At 40.1% G+C, this 27,624-nt stretch overlaps 2 protein-coding genes across 25 annotated transcripts in view; both read left to right on the top strand.

Annotated features, from left to right (window-relative positions):
* The window catches only part of SNRPN (small nuclear ribonucleoprotein polypeptide N), a 69,588-nt gene that overhangs the window by 15,623 nt on the left and 26,341 nt on the right, over window positions 1–27,624 (top strand). For 5 of the 24 annotated variants that reach the window (XR_002341281.1, XR_002341280.1, XR_002341278.1 and 2 more), the window contains exons 1-4: window positions 163–327; window positions 15,974–16,069; window positions 20,497–20,664; window positions 27,238–27,383. Coding sequence is in view for 19 of the 24 variants with exons in the window: in XM_021082178.1 (XP_020937837.1) it covers window positions 27,381–27,383 (3 nt within the window). In the remaining 5 variants the exon portion in view is untranslated. 24 annotated transcript variants of the gene reach the window in all.
* Window positions 190–27,369, top strand: SNURF (SNRPN upstream reading frame). The gene is made up of 4 exons (XM_021082196.1): window positions 190–327; window positions 15,974–16,069; window positions 20,497–20,664; window positions 27,315–27,369. Exons 1-3 carry the CDS (start codon window positions 314–316, stop codon window positions 20,600–20,602), a joined length of 216 nt encoding a protein of 71 aa, XP_020937855.1. The 5' UTR covers window positions 190–313; the 3' UTR covers window positions 20,603–20,664; window positions 27,315–27,369.

The raw sequence follows: 27,624 nt of genomic DNA, 5'->3' as shown, positions 1-27,624 counted from the left end.
GCCCCCACTGTGAAGGACCCTGTGCTTTGACCCCTCAGGATCTTACGGCAAGTACCATCCCCCCCACCTCCCCCCCCGCCCCCAGTTTTTCCAGTCGGGTAGCTCCCCTGGCGCCTGCACTGCCGCAGCACCTCGCCACTGCGGCAAATACGCGCGCATGCGCGGCCAAACAGAGAGGAGGTAGGGGGAGGTTTGGTGTGGTTGCCGCGCCTGCGCTTGCAGATCTGTGGTGCCGCCGCGGCAAGAGCAGCGCAGAGTGGAGTGACCGCTGGAGATGCCTGAGGTTACTTTTTGAGGAGTGGCCAGCGGCGCAATGGAGCGGGCCAGGTCAGCCATGAGGGTGTCTTTCGTCAGAGACAATGTGGGGAAAATTTTTGTTTGTACAATATCCCAAGATTGCGGAACTTGGACTATTATGGTATTTACTGGGGATCTGGGCCCTCTGATTCTTTGTCTGGACGATGGGATAGGACACATTTTGGAGGCTAGGCTCTTGGCTGACCGTCCTCAGGTGGGATCCCGACCGTGTCTTGTGACGTCTTGTTTGGCCCATTTGCACCATCCCGTCCTGTCTTATGAGATCCTTTCTAGGGTGACCCTTTGTCCTTGGGGGTCCAGAGGGCATACATTCAGTGGCTGTGGTGAGAAACGCAGGGGAGGGTACACAGCTGGGAGTAATTGGTGTCCACAGTGGTGGTTAGGGGGTGGCAGGTGGGGCATCCATGACGCGGGTGCATGTGGCAGCGGCAGGAACGGGTGTGGGGATCGCCAAGGTGGCAGTGAAATGGAGCGGGTAGCAGGTGATGTGGAGGCTGTGGTGGGTGCCTGGAGATGATGGCAGAGATTATGACAGGGTGGCTTGTGTTGCAGTGGTGTGGGGGCGGCGGGATGACTGCGATGACGGTGATGAGAAGGGCAACATGGTGGCAGTGGAGTCGGGAAGGGGTGGCGGTCTTGAGGATTGTCTGCCCAGACAGTGGTACCACCAGCACCTAAAAAGGAGGCGGAGGTGGAGGGGGGTGGCGGGGGCGTTGGGGGGTGGCGGGGGCGTTGGGGGGTGGCGGGGGCGTTGGGGGGGTGGAAGTGGCCCTTCTTTTGAAGAAAAGAGAGAATATTAAGTCGAGTTTGCACACTGAGGCAAAGGTCTTACTCTACCGGTCATCTGAGGAGGTGGCTGCGGAAATGTTCGGCCCTTAGTGTTTAACTCCTGATCCCTCCTGTCTGGCTTTGGTGTTACGATGAGGGATGTGATTTAGAGCCCTCTTACTGGATCTTGTGAGAGAACTGCCAGGTTCTGGGATGTAACACCCAGGGGCATCTCCTGTTTGCATTGATTTTATGTGTGTTTGGAATCGGATTTTCAAAGCCCAGCTTGGGAACACCCCGGGGGTCTGTTCCATGTCACGGGCCATTGTGCTGCAGGGTCAAGATGGCTGCTACTGCAGATGTGAAGATCTGCGCAGGCGCAGGCGCAGCAGGGTGGGGGTGGGGGCCGCCCTTTGCCCCCCCTTTCCCCCCTTTTTACCACCTCCCTTCTCCCCTCACCTCTTTCCCCTTCCCCCATTCCTCCCCCCTCCCCCACATCCCTGACTCAGTGGTTAGGGGCGGCTGTGGCACTTCTGCCTGGCAGAAGTGTCAGCTGCATCCTCCCCAGTGCGCAGTGGTGGGGGGAGGAGACAGTGCTGGGTGGGTGGCTGCCGCAGCCCTGATGCCGCAGTAGGAAAGGTGTGGGTTTTGGGTGCGCAGGCTCAGCAAACATGACACCACCTACGCTGTGCGGTGGGCATGCAGCAGGGGAGGAGTTTTGTGCTGCCTCACCCATCACTTGTGTGCCCAATTCCTTCTCTGCTGTACTGCAGTGGGGTTGTAGAGGAAGGAGGAAGGACAGTTTTGCCGACCCTCTGCCTTGTGTTGACCCCACTCCCCGCCTGCTTCGTGACAGTGGAGAGGGTAAGGCGGTGAGGCCAGAGATTCGTATAGGGGGTGAGTTGTATATTATGTGCCTGGCTTCAATGTGAGAGCACTTGCACTGCAACCCTGGTTTTCTGGGATGCAGAATGGAGAGGCGGGGGCCTGGAAACCAAGAAAGATGAGGGCATTCCAGGATCCATATAGGACAACCTCCATCACAGGTGAAGGAGCTTTTTCCATTTTTATAGGTTGTTCCTAGGTTGAATTGTGAGAAATCTTAACCGTTCACCATATCAAGTCGATGATACATTATCAAATAACCTTTTAGACAACTCACCTCCCTACAAACTTTTGATGTCAGCTTTTCAGATTATATAACTCAACAGTTCCATCTACCATAATTACACAGTTGTGTCTATCATGTTTTTTTATTAATTTTTTGTTTCTCAATATCATATGCTTTGATCTTTGGATATTCTATTGATGATGACACCTTTGTAGATAATTTGCTTAAGGATGGATTGGGGCTTCTCTAGGGCTCCAGAAACTAAGAGCTATAAATTGATTGTGTTTGCTTAAGGAGAAAAGAGGAGAGAAAGTAGAATACCCCAGGGCTGTACATGTGATTAATGGATGCTTGACTTTAATTAGATTTTTTTTTTTGTCTTTTTAGGGCCACACCTGCAACATATGGAAGTTCCCAGGCTAGGTGTCGAATTGGAGCTGTAGCCTAAGCCACAGCCATTGCAACGCCGATCCCAGAGGTGTCTGCAACCTATGCCATAGCTCACAGCCATGCCAGATCCTTAACCCACTTAACAAGGCCAGGGGTCAAACCTGCGTCTTCATGGGGACTAGTCAGATCCGTTTCCATTGATCCACCGGAACCCTAATCAGGTTTTTAAGTTAATACTTTTGATCCATCATTTTTGAACTTGGAGCTGCTATGAATATATGGTGAGAAAGGATAGTTAATGCAATAACTATTCCTATATTCTGTATTTCACTAATTTGATTTGGGGGGGCATTTTAAAGGACATTCTTTGCATGTTTTTGATATACTTGCCTTTGTTTTTTCCCCACCCATCATAAGCTGAACGCCTGGCTGTGTGCTGAGTTAGAATGTAATTAAGAGGGGGAGTTCCCGTCGTGGCGCAGTGGTTAACGAATCCGACTGGGAACCATGAGGTACCGGGTTCCGTCCCTGCCCTTGCTCAGTGGGTTAACGATCCGGCGTTGCCGTGAGCTGTGGTGTAGGTTGCAGACGCGGCTCAGATCCCGCGTTGCTGTGGCTCTGGCGTAGGCTGGTGGCTACAGCTCCGATTCAGCCCCTAGCCTGGGAACCTCCATATGCCGCGGGAGTGGCCCAAGAAATAGCAAAAAAAAAAAAGACCAAAAAAAAAAAAAAAAAAAGAATGTAATTAAGGAAAGCGTTAATTCAGAAGCTTGGGAGGCATTGTTCTAGAATTGTTTTGTTTTCAAGTAGTTTGAAAAATAGGAGTCTGGTACTTTGCAGTACTTAATGATTTGCATCTTTTTTTCCTGCTTGTAGGAAAATTCTGCTTCAAATGTGAACCTCTGATCACTTGGCACTTTACAAGATGAGTGTGCATCATCCTGGTCTGCCATTTTGTAGTCTTTGCCTCAGGCGCAGGGCCCAACATGGTGGACGTGTGGAAAGAGGTTTGAAGGTCCCTGTCCTTCCCGGTGAATAATTGGCTTAGTACCACAGCTTTTTGAGAATGGGCAGGGCATGTGAACCCCTCCAGAAATTTAGAGAAAGGACAGTTAGTTGACAAGCTGTTGTGTTGTTAAGGCAAGGTTACTGACAGGTTTTGGTTTGTTTTATGTTACATTGGTTTCCCTAATCTGACCAGTGTTTTATCTTTGAGATATTTTCTCCATATACATTACATCTTTATTTCTCCGTTTCCCTCTTCCTTTTAATATACTAAGATTTGTTTTTGACAAATTTTGTATTTAAGATGCTAAAGCCTATAAGTTAATCTCTAACCCTGCACTCCGCTGTTTAGCTTTTAGGAAGAATCTTTGAAGTTGTAACTGAGCAGGGCCCTGTGGGGCTCCTGGGCAGCAAACCCTTTCTGTGTCCTCCATTTCTTGTTCTGAGGAAATGGGTCTTACGCAGCCTCTCTGAACTTCCCTGAGTTACAAGGGGCAGGTTCAGAGAGTTGCTTGTAGGGAAGGAGGGGATGCAAAGAAAAAGGAGGAACAGTCAAGAAACAGTAGTCCAGTCTTGGGGCAGGATTCTGGTTCCCTCCCAAGGGATACACATAACAATATAGGCACCTTATACATCTAAGAGAAATGTTATATTCCTTATACGTCTTTTAGAAATGATTGCTTTAAAACTGAACAGCTTAGAGTCCCTCCTTGTCCTTCTCCCTGGCTTAATTGTATCCTAAAAACAATCACCCCTAAGCTAAAGATTAGGCACCCTGAGTATAATTGTCTGTGGGTTAAAGATTACTAGCACATGATGTTTTTAAGGAACTTTGTTAGTTTGTTCTGAACTCTGATCACTGTGCCCTTTTTACAAGTACTGTTATTCTAGGCAATAATCAAGAAGACCCCCATCATCACACTGAGGTCTCCTGACTCCAGCTTTGAGGACTTAAGATTCCCCTCAAGAAAGAAGAATGTATCTTTGTCCCAATCTCGATTCCTATCTGAAAACCTGTTTTTCTTCTTTTACCATAAAACTCGTTGCTGTTTTTCCCTGGGGGCGGGGGCAGTCTTTAGCCTACTGTGACCCTCCTTTGCCTGGAAAAGCAATAAAGCTATTTTTTCCTCCTTTACCCCTATACTCTGCATTTCAATTCTGTACCAGCAGACAGAAGCCAAATTTCAGCAACAAATTTTGGGGGCTCATCTGGGTTCTGCCTGTGGGCAGCCCCAAAAGCCTCTCGGCTTGATCGGATGCTCTGAGTTTTCTTTCTATTCCTGTCTCCCTTTGGATGAGCGGAGGGGTTGGCGGACACTTTTGGGACCAGCCCTGAGCAGACCTGACTGGCTGTCTGGGGAGTTGGAACTCTGGGGCAGAAAAGTGTTTGGAAGGAAAGGACCACCCCTTTGCTGCTTAAACTCCATTGGCCTTAGGGGAACTCCTTCCTTTCCCTCTGCTCCTGGAGACCCAAACTTCCCATTTTAAGAAAGCTTTGACCCAGTAGTATTGGGGAGGTCTAGATGCCTCTGCCAGCATCTTGGTAAATCCCCCTGCTTGCACTCCAAGGCCCCTTGGACCTTGTCCATTTGGCTCCTATTTGGGGATTTTCCTTTTAGGAGATTCCATTTGTAATTTTGTGACTTCCACTTGGCTGGTGAGGATTCCAGTTTTGCTTTCAGATTTGTGCGCAAGTATTTAGTTCCTTCTGATGGTACCCTAGAAAAAAGGATTTTGACAGAGTTCTAGCCTAGGCCTCAGTTTTGCAAGCTAAGGAAAAACAAAGCCAATATGGGGGAACATCTCTGAAATTCTATCATGCAGTCCCCTGGGGAAGATCACAAGCAGCTAGTCATCTTAGAGCTATAAACTAATGACTGAGTTACTATGGCTTGTTTAGTTGGAAGGAACTGAGGCATCTGGGTTGAGTGTTTAGTTAAGAGGATGATCTAATGCTTTTCCTCACTTCAACTGCTTTAATGGAATTTGTTGGGATAAAGGTGAAAGTATTACATGAGAGCATTTGCTTCAAAGAAAAGGAGCAAGACTCCTGGCCAGTTAGTTTTCTCAGGTGACAGAAATTTAATGGGGGTGGTGGAGGCTAAGTCCTCACACCAGGCAGTAGTCCCATAGGGAAATCCACCTATTAATTAAAACCTGCTCAACTGGGGACTCAAATAAGAACTGGCCATTCAGGGATCTGAGCATCTGTGGGGTTCTATATGCCAGTGGGAGATCAGAGACACGTAAGAGAGAGCTGAAGCAACTCTAGGATAAAACCTAGAGGAATTAAGCTCTCAAGCAGCACAATGGCCCACCACACAATGTCATTAGTGAACTTTATCCCTGAGAAATTCAATTTTAAAATGGGAAATAGTCTCAAACAGAAAAATGAAGAGCACCAGAAATCCAGCTTTTAGCACCTCAGCCAGATTTATATGTGTGCAAGTAGCTACTTAGTTGAATGTTTTGTTTTTCTTGTTTTTGGTTTTTTAATTTTTTTTTTTTTTTTTTTGGTCTTTGTCTTTTTAGGGCTGTACCTGAGGGATATGGAGGTTCCCAGGCTAGGGTCCTAATCAGAGCTATAGCTGCCAGCCTATGCCAGAGCCATAGCAATGCCAGATCCAAGCCGTGTCTGCAACCTACACCACAGCTCATGGCAACGCCGGATCCTTAACCCACTGAGCAAGGCCAGGGTTCGAACCTGCAACCTCTTGGTTCCTAGTTGGATTCGCTTCCAATGCGCCACGACACTCACCTTAATTGAGTATTAAAGGAAGAAAATTCCTCTAAAAATACTCAAAATGGGCTCTTCTATTGTATATGCAGTTATTAGAGAAAGCTAACTTGGGGAAAAAAATCTTTTCACAATTCATAACTCTGGTGGGATATCCCTTCTTTGCCGTGTCGGACATCCCGAACACTTGGGGTGCTCGAGGACTAGCTCACCCACTAATGGACCAGACCCAGTGGTCACAGCCAGGACCCTTTGGTCCCTGGTCTCCTCCTGACACAGACGACTGGCCAGAGTGCCCTGAGCAACAAGAGACTTTGTCAACCTTTTCCCCTTCTCTTCTCTCAAGCTAGCCTCTTTTCCTCCCTTTGAAACCTTTGAAGGCTCAAGATATTTCTGATTACTCTGTTGATTAGTACTTGTATCTGAAGCTTCTGTGTCCCTGTATGTTCTCTGAGAGATTACGACATTGAATTTAAGAAAATGTCTGATTAAAGACGACCATGCCTGTGTGAATTGTACTTTATGTTCTGTGTTGTCTTTTTTTTTTTTTTTTTTTTTTTGTCTTTTTATGGATGCACCTGTGGCATATGGAGGTTCCCATGCTAGGGGTCTAATCCGAGCTGTAGCCACCAGCCTACGCCAGAGCCGCAGCAACTCGGGATCCAAGCCATGTCTGCGACCTATACCACAGCTCATGGCAAGACTCGATCCTTAACCCACTGAGCAAGGCCAGGGATTGAACCTGCAACCTCACTGTTCCTAGTCGGAATCGTTAACCACTGCACCATGATGGGAACTCCTCAAAACTTATTTATAAACTAGTGAGTTGTATTTGTAATATCTGACTCATGACCAAGCTTTAGAAAATTAAGCCATGAAATCTGTGTGTTTTTTTTGTGCATCATATATGTCCTAACTTTGGTATGGTTTTATTAAAAATTAAATGTAAATGAGATCTATTTATTTGGCTTAAAGTAAATTAAACGCATATATAAATTCTCAAAATACGAAAGGGAATTAACCAGAATTAATTTTAGGTTTGTGTGAACTATTTAATATTCAGTATTGAATTAAAATCTTGTGTTAGAATTAAAGTTTGTTGATCCAATTAATATAGACATGTTTTTAGAGTTATCAACATTAAGTATAATACCTTACTATATCTAGGTTTAATAGAAGTCAAATGAGACACTGAGACATCAGTTACCAAAAAGAGAAACTGTGAGGGTATTTAGGACTAGTAGTATGTTCAGTGCCACCCTGAGATGTTCTCTATAGAGAAACATGTCTTTAGAAATTAGAAAAGACAGTCCATGGTTGCTTTAGAAAAGTAGGGTATGTGTTCCTTCACTAAAGAAGGAATGAGGAATGGAATTGCATTTCATTAAGAAAAAAGAAAGATAGTCTGTCTTGTAGCTTTTTGCTCTGGATGGAAAAATAAGGGACAGACTAGTATGGATACAGAAAGTGATGCAAGATGTGTGGGAAGTGGACACTGAGAAAAGAATTTGTGCATAGTAGGGACTAAGTTTAGAATAAATTTAATTGACTAAATTTATTTTATTTTATTGTCTTTGGTCTTTTTAGGGCTGTACCCTCGGCATATGCAGGTTCCCAGGATAGGGGTCTAATTGGAGCTGTTGCTGCCAGACTATACCAGAGCTACAGCAATGCCAGATCTGAGCCATGTCTGCAATCCACACCACAGCTCATAGCAACACTGGATCCTTAACCCACTGATCAAGGCCAGGGATTGAACCTGCAACCTCATGGTTCCTAGTCGGATTTGTTTCTGCTGTACCACGACAGGAACTCCTAATTGACTAAAGTTATTTTAAAAGTAAGCTGGTGCAAAATTTGAATTTGGCTTTTTTCTCTCTCTGCTAAGAGAACAACGTCTTCTTGGAATGCCACTTTTGACAACAGATTATGTGATATTCTTTGCCTTTAAGTGATCTGTATTTGTTTTTGAGATCTCCTATAACTTTAGGGAAAGTATTATCCACAGTGACCTATAATTCTGTCTGTTGAAATGTTTTTAATGAATTTCCTATCAAATTCTAACTAAAGATTTTCCTGACTCCAGATAACTTTGGGATAGTTAAGAGAGCCCCTGAGGCATCCCAGAAGTCAGAGAAGGGGAGAGTTAAATTAACTAGGAAAATACATGGAGAGCATTATCAAATGAGTAATTAGCCTCCTCAGATTATATAGTATGATGTATCAGTAGTAACCAAGTTTCTTTGTCAATTGGATTGTAATAAGATCTTGAATGTGCCTTTATAATTCTTTTGTCATTAAGGCAGTTAATGTTTTTATTCTGATGCCTTTGCAAAAATGCTTCCTCTTCAAGGAGGTCTATAGAAAGGACTTTTTGAAAAATACAAGTTCCTGATTTTCAGACCATAATTCTGAACTAGGCCTCTGCACTGGACTGGTCTATAGAGAGGACTGCTGACAAAATCATGCTCACATGGAGGAAAAAGTACCAGGATGAGAAGACGACGACATCAAAAGTAGACAGCTGGCTCAAGATGCTGGACCTGACTTGTATGATGATTTATAATGTTTTCTTGACTTAAACGTTTGCATATGAATCAAAATTTTTTTCCATCAGGAGCATGATCCTATGCTAATTTTAAAAAAACAACCCAGTTGTTGGGTTGGTGGCCAATTACTTGTGTCTAGTATTTCTGGGTTACCTTGGTGGATTTCTCCTCTCCAAGGCTCTGACTGAATAACCCTTAGGAAATTTATTTTATTACCCGGTGGGATTTTCTCACCTGGCAAATTAATAATAACTGTTCTGACCCTGACCATAAATACAGATTTTCTTTTAGGGTCACTCAAACTCAGAACACTGAGCTAAGTCTCAATCAACAACTATAACCTCCTGTTGATTAGAAGGGAACCTCCCACAGTTGTGGGATGGTTCATGTGGTTAACACCAGGCTATGGCCATTTAAGTTTAAAGGCTCCTGTATGTTGGGAACAATTAAATCATACTAAGAATAATCAGCCTAGCCTAGTAACATTAAGAAAATAGGCCAGGTGCCTTATGAACAATACCTACATATTATTAACCTTAGAGATAGTGACTGGTATGGAACAGACTGGGTCAGAGGACCAGAGATTCACTTGGTTGTACCTAATGGAACTCAGTGAATTTGTAGTACTAATTTATGGCCTTTACTACCACCAGGCTGGATAGGAAAAAGTACTCTAGGACCCCCCTTGGACTCAAGGTCCTATACATAACAACTTAAAAAATGACCCTGACCAAATCTATAAGTGCAATGGGTCAAGAAATCTGTATTATGCTAGTATGACAACTTAGCAGCTATTTTTGTATTGTCAGTGGAATTGGAGCCTGTAATCAGCCACACCAAAACCTTAAGGAACTTCACTCAACATATTTTAAATGATAGGAACCAGGCTATTAATTTACTGAATTCTGAGGTTCTATGTTGCCTGAAGGGACATTTTCCCTAATCTTGACAACATATTCTAAAACTTGTTTGGAGTAGGAAGCTATTGGCTTAAATATTTACTTATAACTCTATTAGCTATATTGCTTGTATTTTGCCTGTTTTATGAGATTATTGTTGCTATATTACCAAATGTGTGACTGAGCCTCCAAGATAAGTAATTGACTAGGTTACTTTTTTTTACTAGATCTGATTATAATAATGTAACTCTAGGTATGGGAAGATGCAACAAGAGGGAATATTTTCCTGAACCATAACAGACTAGTAAGATAGGTGGTCCAGAGATTTGACTACTGTAATAAGGCCTATTCCAGTAATAGCACATTGGGTGGCCTAACAGCAAAATCTTTCCCAGACCTGGGAATGAGCATTCTTAGCATTGTGGGACAAAATGGTCATGAAACAGCTCCCAAAACTATGGTGGAATTCATGACCATGAGGGAGCCTTGTGAACTGGAGATTGGCACTTGTCATCTGCCTCTACATGGATGGAGCCATGAACCACTGTAGCTTCTGATTTTAAACACCCCTTCAAAGTGCTCAGGGTGGAAATCAGCAGTGAGGCACTCTGTGCTCTGGGAGAACTGGCAGAACAGGTCGTTAGACATTTAGATATTTTCAGGGGAATATTTTGAGAGCCCAATTCTTGTATCTCCTTGTATCTAGAAAAGCACTAAAATCATTAACAGTGATAGCTGCCTTGGCCATCAAGGAAAATACTATTAAAAATGGAGTAGCTGTGGTTCAGACATCCGGAGTAATGCTGAGGGCATTAGGATAGTGTTTGAGACAATGCCTTGTATTACTGAGAACTCTCTGAGCTGTGTCAGTCTTGGAATGCCACCAGCCATTCTTAAAGCAATGTTTGCTGGCAGCTGGTCGCTGCAACCTTATGGCTTCAAAGATTCTTCTAACTACTAAATTTGTAGTCAATGAAATTGCTCTAGATGAGACATTAGCAGGGAAAAAGGAAATAGCCAGTGTCCAATAGTTCATGTTATATATATGTCAGTACCACATTGAAAGATAAAAATCTACTTAGAGGGAGTTCCCGTCGTGGCGCAGTGGTTAACGAATCCGACTGGGAACCATGAGGTTGCGGGTTCGATCCCTGCCCTTGCTCAGTGGGTCAGGGTTCCGGCGTTGCCGTGAGCTGTGGTGTAGGTCGCAGACACGGCTCGGATCCTGCGTTGCTGTGGCTCTGGCGTAGGCTGGCGGCTGCAGCTCCGATTAGACCCCTAGCCTGGGAACCTCCATATGCCGCGGGAGCGGCCCAAGAAATGGCAAAAAGACCAAAAAAAAAAAAAAAAAAAAAAAAAAAAAAAAAATCTACTTAGAAGTAGACAACTGGCTACCTGGCTACAAGGTTCCCCAAAGTGACAGTTCTAGACTGGGTTTTGGGCTAATGCTTCTGAATTCTCAGGCAGTGAGGTCTATTTTGTCTGTTAAAGCTCCAGCTGTCGTCACTCCTACTTCTTACTGGGCCTTTTGGCACCTGAATGGTCAAGGAATTGAGATTATAATTATATGAAACTCAGATCCAGGACTTGGAACTCAGGAATTTTTCTAATTTGATGTCCTTTCCCCAAATCGAGGCGGGACTAAGCCCCATTTTAGTAGGAAGTAGCCAGAGCGCTTGTCGCATTCCCTGGAAGACTTGGGAAAAGCTAAAACAGAAGTGGGAATTAAAACTTAAGTCCCACTAAGACTGAATACTTTTGCCAAGTTTGTGATTAACATCTCTGTGCAAAATAATTATTTCCTTTATTGCTCAACACCTGTTCTCCTCAAGAAAAGGGGTGAATGTAACCGAGCAGGACCCTCTAGGGCTCCTGGGCACAAAAAGCCTTTTTGGTGTCCCCCATTTCTTGCTCTTTGGAAATGGGCCTCATTCAGCCACCATGACTTTCCTTGAGTTCCAAGGGGAAGGTTCAGAGAGTTGGTGATCAGTGAAGGAAGGGGATGCAAAGACTAGGGAGGAACAGTCAAGAAACAATAATCAAGACTTGGTGCAGGATCCTGGTTCCCTCCCAAGGGACACATAAAAATATAGGCATCTTATATAGTTAAAACTTTTATTCCTTTGAATGCTTTAAAACTGAACAGCATAGGGAGTTCCCATTGGGGCTCAGTGGAAATGAATCTGACTAGCATCCATGAGGACACTGGTTCGATCCCTGGCCTCACTCAGTGGGTTAAGGATCTGGCGTTGCCTTGAGCTGTGGTGTAGGTAGCAGATATGGTTCAAAAATTGACTTGCTGTGTCTGGTGTAGGCCAGCGGCTACAGCTTGGATTCAATCCCTAGCCTGGGAACCTCCATATATCACAGGTACAGCCCTAAAAAGATTAAAAAAAAAAAAAAAAATGAACAGCTTAGAATCTTTCCTTGTCCTTCTATCTGGCTTAATTGCACCCCTAAACACAATTACCCATAAACTAAAGATTAGGCACCCTGAGGGAGTTCCCCTTGTGGCACAGCAGAAACAATCCCACTAGTATCCCTGAGGCTGCAGGTTCCATACCTGGGCTTGCTTAGTGGGTTAGGGATCTGACATGTCTGTGAGCTGTGGTGTAGGTTGCAGATGTGGAGCAGATCTGGTGTTACTGTAGCTGTGGTGTAAGCTGGCAGCTATAGCTCTGATTTGACCCCTAGCCTGGGAACTTCCAAATGCCACGGGTGCAGCCCTGAAAAGCAAAAAAAAAAAAAAAAAAAGATGAGGCATCCTGAGCATGACTGCCTGTGGGTTAAACATTATCATTAGCACATGATGTTTTTCAGGAACTTTCCTAGATTGTTGATCCCTTTTCAATATGCCCTTTTCACAAGTACTTTTATTATAGGCAATAACCCAGAAGGCCACAATAATGATCATACAGAGATCTCCTGAGTCCAGCTATGATAACTAAGATTCCCCCGAAGAAAGAAGAATGCATGTTTGTCCCAATCCTGATTCCTATCTGAAAATCCGCTTTTCTCCTTTTTACTTTAAAACTCTTTGCAGTCCTTTCCAGTGAGGGGGCACAGTCTTTAGGGCATTGGCCTGCTAGGACCCTCTTTGCCTAGCAAAGCAATAAAGCTGTTCTTTTCTTATTTACCCAAAAGTCTGTCTCTGCATTTCAATTCTGCATCAACAGACAGGATGAATTTTGGCAACAAAGCCAGCAGGATATGAGTGCTGCCTCATCATGACATGATCCTTCTTTAGTGTACATTAGGACTTTATTGCTGGTGCTGTCTGTCCCCTCCAGTTTTGTGGCCCCATAGACAGGAAGTTTTAGTGATAATTGTTGAGGTTTGGGGCGGCATCCTTCACTAATAAAGGTTGGGCAGGGAAGGTTATTTCTTTTTATTTGCTGTTCCTGAATGCTGAATGGTTCAGAATTCTGATTCCACAGGGTTTGTTTTGGAACACTGACTTTCTTATGTTTGTGGGAAGACCACAGGCTGGGACTCAAATTGTGTTTATTTTTATTTTTCATTCTTTATGCTTTTTACAGTTTTGCTTTTTAGGGCCACACCTATGGCATATGGAGGTTCCCAGACTAAGGGTCAAATTGGAGCTGTAGCTGCTGGCTTTCACCAAAGCCACAGCAATGCCAGATCCAAGCTGTATCTGCAACCTATACCATAGCTCATGGCAATGCCAGATTCTTAACCCACTGAGTGAGGCTAGGGATCGAAACTGTGGTCTCATGGATCCTAGTTAAGTTCATTTCTGCCAAGCCACGAGGGAACTCCTCTTGAGCTTTTTTAACTGAGTTTTTATTAAGTTTTTTTTTTGGGGGGGGAAGGAATAAGGCGTCTTAAATATTTGATAGAATATTAGGCAGTAAGGATAAATATGGTGTGATCTCATATTTTGCCTTTAAGTATATTTCCAGGTGAGTATTATTTTTTAATGAAAGTGATTTTTGAGCACAAAAGTAACATTGTGTACATATAATGACATTTTTTCCCTTAAATGCATAACTATGAAATGTTGGCTTCTGAGTTGTGAAATGCACTTAGTGTGTGTTTGGAATAAACTTCAATATTTTCAAAATTGCAAGTAACTTTTAAGACTTAGAAAATTGAATAAAATATCTTTGTATGCAGTTTTTTTTTTTTTTTCCTCAAATGAACTCAGGACTGAGCAACTACAAAGAACTGAAAATTATTTCTTGGCGGGAGAATAATGAGGCATTCTTAATTATACTATTAGGTTAATCAGTAAATGAGTGGTGGTTTCATTGTTTCTGGTTTGCTGGTAGGAACATTTATGGTCAAGTTTGTGTGGTTTTATTTCTTTTGGGGGAGGTTCTTTGGTCTTTCTAGGGCCACACCTGCAGCACTGCAGGGCCACCTGGAGGTTCTCAGGCTACAGGTCCAATCAGAACTGTAGCCGGCCTACACCACAGCTCACCTTAACTCTGGATCCTTAACTGAGCGAGCCTGTGTCCTCATGGATGCTAGTCCGCTTCGCTAACCTCTGAGCCACGACTGGAACTTCTATGTGGTTTTATTTCATTTCAGCTAGGAGTTCACAGCATACTTAATATTCTTAAGACCTGCAGAGGTTGTAGCACTTTGCATTTTTACTAGCAGTTTCTCCATGTCCTACTGCTGGTGTGATGTATGGAGCCTCATGTTTGTGGTTTTGATTTGCATTTTTAGTGATGCTAATTGGCATCTTTTCATGTGCTAACCAAAGCAGTCTTCTCAAATCCTTTATCCGTTTTAAGTTTTGACATTCTATTATTGAGTTATAAGAGTTCTTTACATATTCTGAATACAAGACTTATCAGCTCTATGATTTGCATATGTTTTCTCCCTTTCTTCTAGTTGTTTTTCACTTTCTTAATAGTTTCTTTCAAAGCAAAAGCTATTTAGTTTTTGAAGAAATACTGTTTATGAATCCCTCCCTTAGGGACTTTAGGTGTCATATCTAAGAAACCATTGCCTAATCTGAGGTCAAGGAGATTAGCCCATTTAAAACTCTGATTTTTTTAAAAATGGTCTTTGAAATTCCCATCGTGACTAGTGTCCATGGGGTCACAGTTTCGTTCCTGGGCTTCACTCACTGGGTTAAGGATCTGGCATTGCCATGAGCTGTTGTGTAGGCCACCAGCTGTAGTTCTGATTTGACCCCTAGTCTGGGGGAACCTCCATATACCTTGGGCGTGGCCCTAAAAAGACAAGACAAAAAAAAAAAAAAAAAGGTCTTTGCTCCTGTTTGATTACAACATTAAAGTTTCTGAAGCAGTAAAACAATTTGCGGTTATTAAGCTCTTTTGATTTACTATGCATAATCAAAGATGAATTCTAAAATAGCAAGTGTTCAGGGAATTATCTTTCAGGATGTGTCTGTGTCCTTTGAATTCTACCTTTGAAATATTACATTGTATGACTTTTGTAAAATGACTTTCTTTCTTTCCTTTCTGATTTGACATTTAAAAATTTAATTTTAGGAGTGGTTCCTGTTGTTTCTAAGCCGGACAAGCCAAGTAGGGGATTTAATATTCAGGCCCCTTGAGCAGCCATTTTGCGAGCTGTTCTGCAGATTGTAATATGGCAGTGGTGATGCTTTCTTTTTTTTTTTTCTCTTAAGCATTCTTTTTGTTTCTTCTTTTGGAAATCCCAAGAAGCATTTGCACAGAGATTGGTTAAATAGACATTTTTTAATTCAAATTTTATTCCATTATACGAAATGATCTATCATAAAATATTTTGCAAACCATTCTTAGAATAAGTATTGCTGTTTTTCAGGGGTCTGTAGGTATAGGAAGTATATCTCTATATAAATACATCTATGTATAGTTTAATATCTGCATATGTGAATACAGTATGTATTCCTGTGAATACGTATTTTTGCTTAATTTTTTGATATTTCCCCCCTTCACATTTTCTGATGTACAGATGATATGAAAGGAAAAAAGCAGTTTGAGGATAGTTTCCAACTCTTTGAGGATAAAGACCTTCTAATATTTCTATTTCACCTTTTATTTTTCAGTTTTATTGATATAATTGACATACATTGCTGTACCTTGTTTAAATTAGATTATGGGCACTTAGAAAAATTCCATCATATAAAGTATAGTTCTAAATATGACCTTTAAATAAATGGTTATTTCCTAAATTAATGAAGTTTATGGAACAAATCCTCTTTCTGATTCAGGGACCGCTTACACCTGAGACGGACCACAGAACAGCACGTACCAGAGGTGGAAGTCCAAGTCAAACGTAGAAGGACAGCTTCACTGAGCAACCAGGAGTGAGTACAATCAGGGTTGAGAACCAATTTAGGGCAGAATCCATTTTCAGATACGCAACATAGTTTCTTAAAATCAGGGGATAGAAATGAATGTAATCAAAGAAGCATGAACATATTATATATATGTGTATATATGTATATATAATATATACAAATTTCCTATTTTTCCAGACATGTGTAGGTGGGTGTTATCTTCAAAAAAATTCAACTTTCAACATACTTATATTAAAATTATTCCATGCTTTTTCTCTCTTTTTTTTTTTTTTTGGTCTTTTTAGGACTGCACCCCCGGCATGTGGAAATAACCAGGTCGTTACCACTGAGTCACAATGGGAACTCATACTAAAATTACTCCTGCTTTGTTATTTATGTTATTAGTAAATCACTTTTTCTGTACTTGAAAAATATTCCATACATTGAAGAGATGTTAATTTATATGTTCATGCTTGCTTTGTAATATTTAGTTTTTATTTTAACATATATCCAGTTAAAAATTTAAAATATATACATTTTCCCTTCCTTTATTTGGGGATATGAACACACCCCCACACACATGAACAAGTGTTTAAAATTTTGGTTTCCAGAAGGGACTTTTCAATAAAAATCTGTGAACATCCCTAAAGACCTGATACACACCAAGTATACTTCAATCTTAAGAATTTTATCCTTAACATGAGCATTCTTTTTTTTTTACCTAAAGCTGTTAAGTTACTCTTCAAAATTACAGGTCTTAATATTGTTTGAATACAACCTGTTTTTAAAACACTTTTTTTTTTTTTTTTTTTTTTTTTTTGCTTTTTAGGGCTGCACCTGTGGCTTTGGAAATTCCCTGGCTAGGAGTCGAATTGGAGCTACAGCTGCTGGCCTACACCACAGCCACAGCAATGCGGGATCCAAGCTGCATCTGCCACCTACCCCAAAGATCATGGCAATTCTAGATCCTTGACCTGTTGAGTGAGACCAGGTATTGAACCTGCATCCTCATACTACTTGGAATAGTTACCACTGAGCCACAATGGGAAATTCCATAACACGCATAGTTTTCACATAAAAGGGAGTATATGCTTCAGGAACCTACTAGTCCATTCCACTAACTTTCCCAGAGATAATCCTCAGGTACTGTGATCTCTGTCATTTCAGACCTTTTCTTGTGCATTCATGTGTGCACACACATGGGATGGGAGGAAGCATATTTGTGATTTGTTTGCATACATTATTAGATTTATTCTGTTACAGTATGCCTTGGGGTTCTTTCCATGTCAGTGAGTATAAATCTGTCTTATTTTACAAATTTGCAGAGTATGGTCGTTGTAATAATATATTAATCATTAGGTTCCAGATGGATATTAAAGTTGCTTGTATTTCTTAGTTGTTACGGTGACTATAAGAGCAGTTTATCTCAATATTACATTTGCCCCTTGAACAGTGAAAGAGATTGGGGGTCTGACCCCCCCCCCCACACACACACACAAAGGTAAAAATCCCCATGTATATTTTTGAGTGTCCCCAACTTTAACTACTAATACCCTATTGTGGACTAACAGCCTTACTGATAATGTAAACAGTTGATTAACACATTATATTACATATGTCTATATATTTCAATGCATTCATGACATACTTATTTTTTTTTAGTATTTCTAGGCTCTGCAGTTTATCTGCAAGTTTTTTCAAATTGTAACAAACCTCCAAATATTTTTCCAATATAGCTACTCATTTCACACCCGTGTTCAACTATAGGTAATATTTGTTTGCATTTTTTTACACTTCTTCAAATCTAAAGCTTTTGAAAGAATTTGTTGTAAAAAAAAAAATGAGTGTAGTATCTTGTGTCTTTATTTTTTTGTTTGCCTTTTTGTTTTTTTGGCCCTACCCATGGGATGTGAAAGTTTCTGGACCAGAGATCAAACCTAGGCTGTAGCAATAGCCTCTGCCTCTGAAGTGATACTTGATCCCCAACCCACAGCACCACAAAAGAACTCCAATTTGCTCATTTTTATATGTGGATAACTTTCAGTATATTAGTACATTTTAAACTTTGGATGAGGCTAAAGATTTCTCTATTTTCCTATATTTATCTTACTTATTTTTCAGAGTTCATTATTGCCTTTTACATTTTTGCTTTTTTGCAGAGAGAGTATTTTTATTTTATTTTGTTTTTTACTTTTAGGTTTTTATCTTTTTTTTTCCTTTTCCTTTTTTTTCCTTTTTTTTTCCATATGCAATGCTGCACCTATTGCATATGGAAGTTCTTAGGCAAGGAGTTGAACTCACCACAGCAGCAGCCTGGGCCACTGCAGTGACAATGTTGAGTCCTTAACCTGCTGTGCCACAAAGGGACTCCAAAACGGAGTAGTTTATGGATATTATATATTCTGTCTTTTGTAATAAGTATTTGCTTATTAATGTTTACATGGTAAAGTCTTTTTTTCCCTGTAAGTCTCTTGTAACCTCAGTTTTCGAAAGTGCCATAATCCACCCCCCAAATCTCTAGAAATTTCTTGAAGTAGTTTGAAGTTTGTGGCAGAGGGTATTGGTAGAGGGGATTTCTTATGGGAGGGTCTCTGTTAGTGGGTAAATGCTCTATCATTTTTTGTATTTTATTGGAGAGTTTATCCTATGCAGCATCAATGTGGACCTGTATAACAGGTGATTACATCCTAATCTTGTAAAAGCCTGTTTTAGGGGTGATTAATTTGTCCATATCCATGGAAACATTTTGTTGCTTTTGGAGAAGAAATAATTTTCCTGATCTCTGTTTTATATATAACATATAAATATCACAGGGTACTGTACTAGGGGAAGAATCTGAGAGGAGTTTTGAGTTAGGGAAATAGTGTAATTTCTCCAGCCATCTTTCTGTACTTCAAGAGTAAGTGGATTATAGGAACAGATAAGCAATATTGATATTTTCTTAAGCCCAGCCCCTGTAATAAGCCATCTTATTTGCATTAACTCTGATTAATGATCTAAGGGACCCAATGTGACTGACAAAGACACTCCTATCACTTGTTAAATCTCAGTGGTTCCTCCTAGGAACCATGGACAAAAAGTCTGGCATAATTCTTTTTTTTTTTTTTTTTTTTTTTTTTTTGTCTTTTTTGTCTTTTTTGTCTGTTGTTGTTGCTGTTGTTGCTATTTCTTGGGCCGCTCCCGCGGCATATGGAGGTTCCCAGGCTAGGGGTTGAATTGGAGCTGTAGCCACCGGCCTACGCCAGAGCCACAGCAACGCGGGATCCGAGCCGCGTCTGCGACCTACACCACAGCTCACGGCAACGCCGGATCGTTAACCCACTGAGCAAGGGCAGGGACCGAACCCGCAACCTCATGGTTCCTAGTCGGATTCGTTAACCACTGTGCCACGACGGGAACTCCTGGCATAATTCTTTATTAGATAGTATTTAAAAAGTTATTTAGGAGTTCCTGTTGTGGCACAGTGGTTAACTAATCCGACTAGGAACCATGAGGTTGCAGGTTCGATCCCTGGCCTTGCTCAGTGGGTTAAGGATCTGGCATTGCCATCAGCCGTGGTGTATGTCACGGCTCAGATTTGGCGTTGCTGTAGCTCTGGCATAGGCCGGCATCTACAGATCCGATTAGACCCCTAGCCTGGGAACCTCCATATGCCAAGGGAATGGCCCTAGAAAAGGCAAAAAGACCAAAAAGACCAAAAAAAAAAAAAAAAGATCAATAAAAAGGTATTTAAAAACTACAGAAAATAGTGGAAAATCTTTTATCCCAGTCCCATTTTCATATCTGAGTGCTCTTGAACATTATCTTACTTTAGAACTTAATCAACAAGGGCAGAATTGCTGGTGATTGATTTTTTTTTTTTTCTCCCTGCTTGTCTTGTTAGCCAGCAACCTGTGTAACTTCCTCCATTTCTTCCTTATCCTCAGGATCAGATACACAGACAGATGACTGATAGGTAGGAGTATGATGAGTGCTTTTCTATAGAGCTTTATACTAAATAATAAATGGTCAATAGACATAATTTGAAAGCCTTAATAGACTGGAAATACTTTGTTTCAGGGAGTGACTTCTTGGAAAGGATCAGCATAGATGACAGCCTTAATGTCTCACTGGAAATGCCTTAACAAATGCCCAGCTCTTTCCTTAGGGGTTAAATAATTGTTTCCTGATTATAACATAGTAATGGATATTATGCTGATGATACTTAACACAGAGCATTTTTCTTTTAAGTTCCTTGGTAGTACCCCCAAAATGGCGTAAGTATCCTTCAGTTCCTTGTATATCTCTGTGTGGAGAGAGCCCCCTGTTTATAGTTTTCTTCATAAGATGATGATAACATGCTCTGACCCAAAATTAGGATCCCCTTAAATGTAAAGGCCTCTGTGTTTTCTTTCATATTGTTATCTATATAGGCAAATGCCTTTTTATTTGTATGTATTGTGCTTTTGTCATAGGTGTCAGCTGTATCTGAGGCGATCTCAGCAGCAGCAACTCCCTGTGGTGGATTTTCAAGCAGAATTGAGACAGGCATTCTTAGCTGAGACACCAAGGGGTGGTTAAAGCAGTATTGCAACACACTCAAGGAGCTGATTCCAAGAGGAAAAAAAAAATCAAAAAAACAGGTTAGATCTGATGAGGTAATGATCAAGAATAAAGAACTAATTAAAGAGTGGGGTGTTTGAAGCTCATTTAATTATATGGGATATGTTCAAAGGATTTTTTTTTTCCCTTAAAGGCGTCATACAAACAAACACACTGTAGAAAGTTAAAAAAATAGCAGCAGGGCATTAATGCTCTTAGCCTGATGCTTTGGTCACATATTACTTTCCTGACATTGTAGTCCTTACTTTTTAGGTAGTTTTATTCATGTTTAACTTGTAGTGATTTTCAATTTAACTTATGAAAAATATTTCATTATAAATGGCTGCAGAACATCCTGCTAGTATGTTTTATGATTCCCTTTTGTGAGAGACTTAATTTGTTCAGCTGGTAGTTTGAATAAAGCATCAGTGAATTGCTTTCCATGAAACATTAGCTAGGATAATTTTCTTGGATATGCAGAAGTTAAATAACTTGAATCAAGGAATATAAAATTAAGGTACATTTTCTAAATTGTATCACAAATTATGTCTGTCGCCATAACAAGATATAACACCAGTTACTTTCACCTGCATTGGTTATTTTAATTACATATTATGTGTGTCTGTTGAAGTGTAAATACATATCACATCTATTAGCAAGCAAATGAGAAGCTAAATATTTTCCCATGCTTATTTACTAATTATTGTTTTTTGGTCTTTTTCCTCAATTTTTTTAATGTATGTGAATCAGCAGAAAATGTAATATAGCTATTATCTATGATTTTTCAATATGATACAGATTTATTTACAGTCTGTGTTTTGGTTGCTTAAATGTTTAGGAAAAAGCTATGAAGTTAATTTTGATTTAATACTTTGTTTCTCCTTTCTTCTGACCTTTTTTACTTTAAGATTTGAATGACCTCTACTCAAAGGTTATAATACACTTTTCAGAAAGTACGAGGAGAAAGGGGCTTATAGATGAGTTTTCTTTAGATTATATTTCTATTTTGATTTGCCAGTAGTTTCCTGCACTTGATTGTAAGACAATGGAATTGATTTCATACAGTGGAATCTGATCGATGACCCCTAGATCTTTCCCACAGCAAGGGCGGTTTTAAATGAGTCAGTGTGCATAATTTATTTTATTTTATTTATTTATTTTGCTTTTCATGGCTGCACCCCGGCATATGGAGTTTCCCAGGCTAGGGGTCCAATCAGAGCTGGAGGTGTCAGCCACAGCCACAGCAGCGCAGGATCTGAGCCGTGTCTGTGACCTACACCACAGCTCACAGCAATGCCAGATCCCTAACCCACTGAGTGAGGCCAGGGATTAAACCTACAACCTCATGGTTCCTAGTCGGATTCATTTCTGCTGTGCCATGATGGGAATCCTTGATTTTTTTTTTTTTTTAAACCAAGAATTTTTTGACTCTTCAAGGCAGTTCACATATTCTTATAAGTTCCTAGGTATAGTATTATACATTATGATCTGCAGGGAGGGCCATCTAATTTCTTTCATACTGTGTTTTATTCTATTTTCAAGTGCTAGTTTCATCTGAACAGTACTAGTTGCTAGGACTATTTTGGAGCAGGAGAGGGTGAAGTATCTGACCTATTTACTGCCTGTTTTTGTAAATATAACATCATTGGCACACATCCATATCCATTTTCTTATGTCTGGCCTGTGACTGTTTTTGGCAATACAGTGGCACGTGGGAGTAGTTGCAACAAATTGAACTGCAGACAAAGCCTCCAATATTTATTACCTCCCCCTTTAAAAGAAAAAGTTGGCTGATCCTTAATCTCTTAGAGGACCACTTTGAAAAACACCAAAGTGGAGCCAGTGGAAGAGTGTTAATACTATAAAGAGTGGTTAAGGGAAAAGAGTTGTTGTAGAAGAAGAATGTATGAAGGAAATATAAGGAGAAACAAATGAGTTTCTGGGACGAAGGTCAGGTCTAAGACTCATGTTAAAGTATGCTATATATGTAGATGGCCAGCTTTTAAAGACATTTTAACAATTGATACGTTTTCTTTTTTCATGATAAAAATCTAAAGCATGTGAATGATAGCCAAGAAAATTGGGAAGGTAAACCAACAACTTTAAATACTCGTGTGTCAGCCATAGCATGAGGTTCTGTTTTACTCTTTTTTTTTTTTTTGCTTTTCTTTTAAGAAAGTAGTCAGTTGTAATCATGCTTTTAATTTATTTTTTATTCCACTTAAATTTGTATCATTAATGTTCCATCGTTTTATTACATAGTGCTCATAGGTATCATTGATAGTGAATAAATGACAGTACATTCATTATTTATTTTTCTTTTGTACTTGTGTTTTTTCTCCCCTAGTTTGCTATGCTGTTAATGAATACTCTGTATTTTTAAGATATAGTTAGTGTTTTACATTTATGAGGATAAGTATCCAATTTTTAGTTGCATGATATAAATATTAGTATGACTCATAAATGTTTTACTTCATTGCTTTTCTAACAGCATCATAAACAGTGTTGATTGCCACAAAGAATAATTACTAGAGTGATGTAGTTCCTTAGTACCACCTTTGGTATCCTTTTTTCTTTTCTCCTTTGATAAACAGTTCCAAAAGGGAAAAGTTGTTTTCCTCAGGTTTTAACTGTTATTTCATTGTGGATTAATACTTTACACTTATTTATATCTTCACCTGTTGGACTTTGGCACATTTTTTTCTGTTATGGATCTATCATTTTATGAGATTAACAAGCACAACACATTACATTATTCTGTGACTTCTCTTTTCTTATATGCACCTTAGCCAAGCCTAACCATTGTATCTTTTGATTTAAAGAAGCTTTAGATGTTCACATAGTTTAATAATTTGAAAGTACACATTTTCCAAAAGTTCAAGAGCTTTTCCTCCTGTGAAGGATCCCAGGATGTTTGAGATAGGGTCTTTGGGTTATTTATTTGCTTATGTGTACTTTGATGAGATTTACTGTGGCTGCTAGTTTCTTAGTACAGTGTGATATTGCTTATTTTATTGTCTTTTCCTCATAAAGCATTTTGTTTCCCTTTGCTGTGGAGATACAGTTGATCATTTCATCAAGTGATGTATGTATTTCTCTTCCCTTACAGGGATTCATGATTGTGTTGTGATAAATTTAGAGATGAAATTTCAAGTCCATCTCATTAAGGGAAGCCTTTCTTAATCTCTTCAGTCAGTCAACCCCTATTCTGAGTTCTGAGTGAAATGTATTTCTCCTATTTATACCTATTACATGTTTGTATCCCCAGTTCAATAGGTCTCCAATTGTTTAGCCCATGATTTAAATCCTCAGATGCATTTTTATACTTGGTAAGGATAGTGAATGTGGGAAGTCTTTGGAAACTCAAACAAGTTGTATGGACAAACATAGTCCTTACTGGCCCTCCTTTTTTGTTCTGATCTACTGAACCGGAAAGCTCATTTGAATTTTTTTTTCTTTTTTCTTTGTCTTTTTTTTTTTCTTTTTTAGAGCCTCACTCATGGCATATGAAGGTTCCCAGGCTAGGGGTCGAATTGGAGCTGTAGCTGCTGGCCTACATCACAGCTAAAGCAACTCAGGATCCAAGCCCTGTCTGTGACCTACACCTCGGCTCAACGGCAACGCCAGATCCTTAACCCACAGAGTGAGGCCAGGGATCACACCTGCAACCTCATGGTTCCTAGTCGGATTCATTTCTGCTGTGCCATGATAGGAACTCCGATTTTTTTTTTAATAGCTAAATTCTGTGAACTAGGCTGATGAGGTATGTGTTCACTGAAATGCCAAATGGGATAAAACATTTGAAAAAAAGGCCAGATTGAGAAAGCTGTACTCTAAAATCTGTTTTGTACTTGAACGAAAAAGTTTTGTCTCTGAAATTTAAACTTTTATGAAGAGGTGACCGATTACAAATTCCCACCAGTACATTTGATACTGGTTATCACTATATTAATGTTTTATCAAAAAGCTTTTTGTGATGATGTATTTTCCTTAAATGGAAATTTGAAAACCTGCATCTAGCTCTGCTTTTTTTTGGTCAGTGGTGGCATGCTGCATGTTGAAAGTTACCAGGTCCAGAGATTGAAGCTATACTACAGTTATGACCTGTGCCACAGCTGCAGCAATGCTAGATCCTTCCTGATGTGCCATATAGGAACTTCCCCTTTTTTTTCCTCCCTACTAACCTTGTGGCTCATTCACTCCTGGCCAGTCTCCATTATTGGTAAGGGGGTATGCTCTAGTAATGGTGTCTTGTTGAATATTTAGTTTGGTTTTATTTTTAGGGGGCACCAATGGCAATATAAAAAGTAATCTTGGGAGTTCCCATTGTAGCACAGCAGAATCTATAGACCCTGAACATTATTTGAAGATTCTGACAGTTTACGTTTTAAATACTGCTTTATTGGTGTATGGTTTATATACCATAGAGTTAAACTATTTAAAAACAGGTGATTTGGGGAGTTTCCTTGGTGCAGTGGGAAACAAATCTGACTAGTATCCGTGATAATGTGGGTTCAATCCCTGGCCTTGCTCAGTGGGTCAAGTATCCAGCATTGCTGTGAACTGTGGTATAGGTCACAGATGTGGCTTGGGTCCCACATTGCTGTGAGCTCTGGTGTAGGTCACAGATGTGGCTTGGGTCCCGAATTGCTTGGCTATTGTGTAGGCCAGCAGCTGTAGCTTTGATTTGACCCCGAGCCTAGGAACTTCCATATGCTGTAGGTACAGTTCTAAAATGCAAACAAACAAAAAAAGATGATTTTTAGTAAATTTATAGAATTCTGTAGTCTTTGCCCCCAGTACTCTTAGAATTTTTCCATTACTCAAGTAAGATACCCTCATGTCTATAATTACCTTTTTCCACCCCCTAGTTCAGACAACCACTTAATTTACTTTGTCTCCATGGATTGCTCAGCATCCTAAATCTGAAATATATTGCTGTGAAAATGGAAATTGATACTGATTCAAACATATAACAAGTATTCCTGAATTTATACTATGCTTTATAATAGAATCCTGTCAGAATTCAGAACATCTAAATTATAGATGTTAAACTTCTCATTTGCGTTTAGGTCAGAAATTACATATACAGGGGGAGGATTGATTGTCTTCCGGGAAAAGCTGAACAAAGGATGTGAGGCAGTTGGCTTATGGAGAACAAAGCTTGGGAGATAGTCTGAGCAATGATTAAGAGTTTTATTTTTTAGACAATCTAATACTCCTCCAGGTTCTCATAAAAATGTATTTAACTGCCATCAATTTTTTGCTAATTATAGCGAAACATCCCCTCTACATTTTACCATTCTTACTGAATTATTTCTTTTATACCCTTATGTTCTCTTCTGATCAGATCTAACGTTATACTTCCACATGGAAAATGGTATCCACAGAATATTCTTTCACCTTATTTGATATTGCTATTGTTCATAATCACCATTTAAATGTTTATATTTTTACATCCTAAATTAGATGATTTTAAACCTAACCTGTTGGCAAATTTTCTCTATTGAAAACATTGGAGAAGAATATTATTGGAAACAATTGCATTGGCAAAAGGACAATTATACCAGATTTTGTTTATGATACAGAGTTACTTTCATGAGTAAATCCAAATTCCCATTCAAAAGGAACATAATTTTTCTTTCTTTTTTAGGGCCCCACCCATGACATATGGAACTTCTGAGGTTAGGGATGGAATTGAAGCCGCAGCTGCTGGCCTACACCGTGGTCACAACAATGCCCAATCTGAGCCAGGTCTGCAGCCTACACTGCAGCTCACAGCAATGCCGAATCCTTAACACACTCTGTAGGGCCAGGGATCAAACCTGATCTTCAGGGATACTAATTCGTGACTGCTGAGCCACAATGGGAACTCCAAAAGGAACATAATTTGTGTGTTTCCTAATTAGCACTTTTAGACACTTTACCAATTGTGGCCAGTTTGGGTTCTCATAATGATAGAAGCATTTTAAAAAGCATATTGGGGAAAATGATTATATTGTTTAATGCATGCTCCTTTGATTACTAAGAAAGTTGACTATATATCCATATAAGCATTCAGTAGTTGTATGTTTCCTTTTAGCTAAGGGCATCATAGCAAAGGACATACATGGTAATATATTTGATTCCTAGTGAAGAAAGATTTCCTAGCATTATTTTGAATGGACTTAGGCTTAGGGGAAGGGAACACTGAAATTCAAAACAACTAAGTAGTTCAGCTAAGGAGCAAAATTTTGGACTAATTTAGGAGTAATTCATATGGAGAAACTTTTAAGTGTACCAAAATGTTGAAGTTGAAATGATTTGGTATTAATTTGGGATCAGAGAATAAAATGCCACTTTAAGTAAGTCTAGAAAAAATATTACATTTTAGGATTGGAAAATGAAGCTTAATTTTTGTATCTGTATAAAAATAAATTCAACAAATTGTTAAACCTAGGTGTGTAAAAAATAACTTAATGTGAGGGAGTAGTGAAATTTGGTGTTTACTTATGGGTGTAATAGCATGAGGAGGTGTTTTTGAATGTCTCTTACAGTGATTTTCATGAAATATTGTCTGCTTGTTTTAAACCATGGTAGATTGCAGTGCAGCTAGATCATGCTTTCCTCTACAGGCTCCATCTACTATTTGAAGCTTCTGCCCCAGCTTGCATTGTTTGTAGGAGAACCTGCATCCTACCTTTATCTGTAGCCTTCCCTTAGGTCTTAAGGATCCTGAAATTTTCCTGTGGACATTGGATTTGGTGGAAAAGCAATCATGGTAAGATATTTATTAAGTCAGAGGGGCTGAGAAGCCATATTAAGGGCCTAATAGAAAGGATTGCCAGAGTGTGGGTGTTTGTGGGTCCTAATAAGGAATTAACCTGTAAGGATGATACTGCATTGCATGGAATAACAACTGGGGAAGGGCTTTGTCTGTTGTTAGAGGGATAAAATGGTTTAGAAAATATTTTAAGAGATCTTGTAAGGAAATATAGAAGAGCATTTAGTTATAATTAGTT

This window comes from Sus scrofa, unplaced genomic scaffold (genome assembly GCF_000003025.6).
Source record: "Sus scrofa isolate TJ Tabasco breed Duroc unplaced genomic scaffold, Sscrofa11.1 Contig556, whole genome shotgun sequence".
In the NCBI taxonomy this organism is placed as follows: Eukaryota; Metazoa; Chordata; class Mammalia; order Artiodactyla; family Suidae; genus Sus; species Sus scrofa.
The sequence above is the reverse complement of the archived record's forward strand: the minus strand, read 5'-3'. Positions and strand labels throughout refer to the sequence as shown.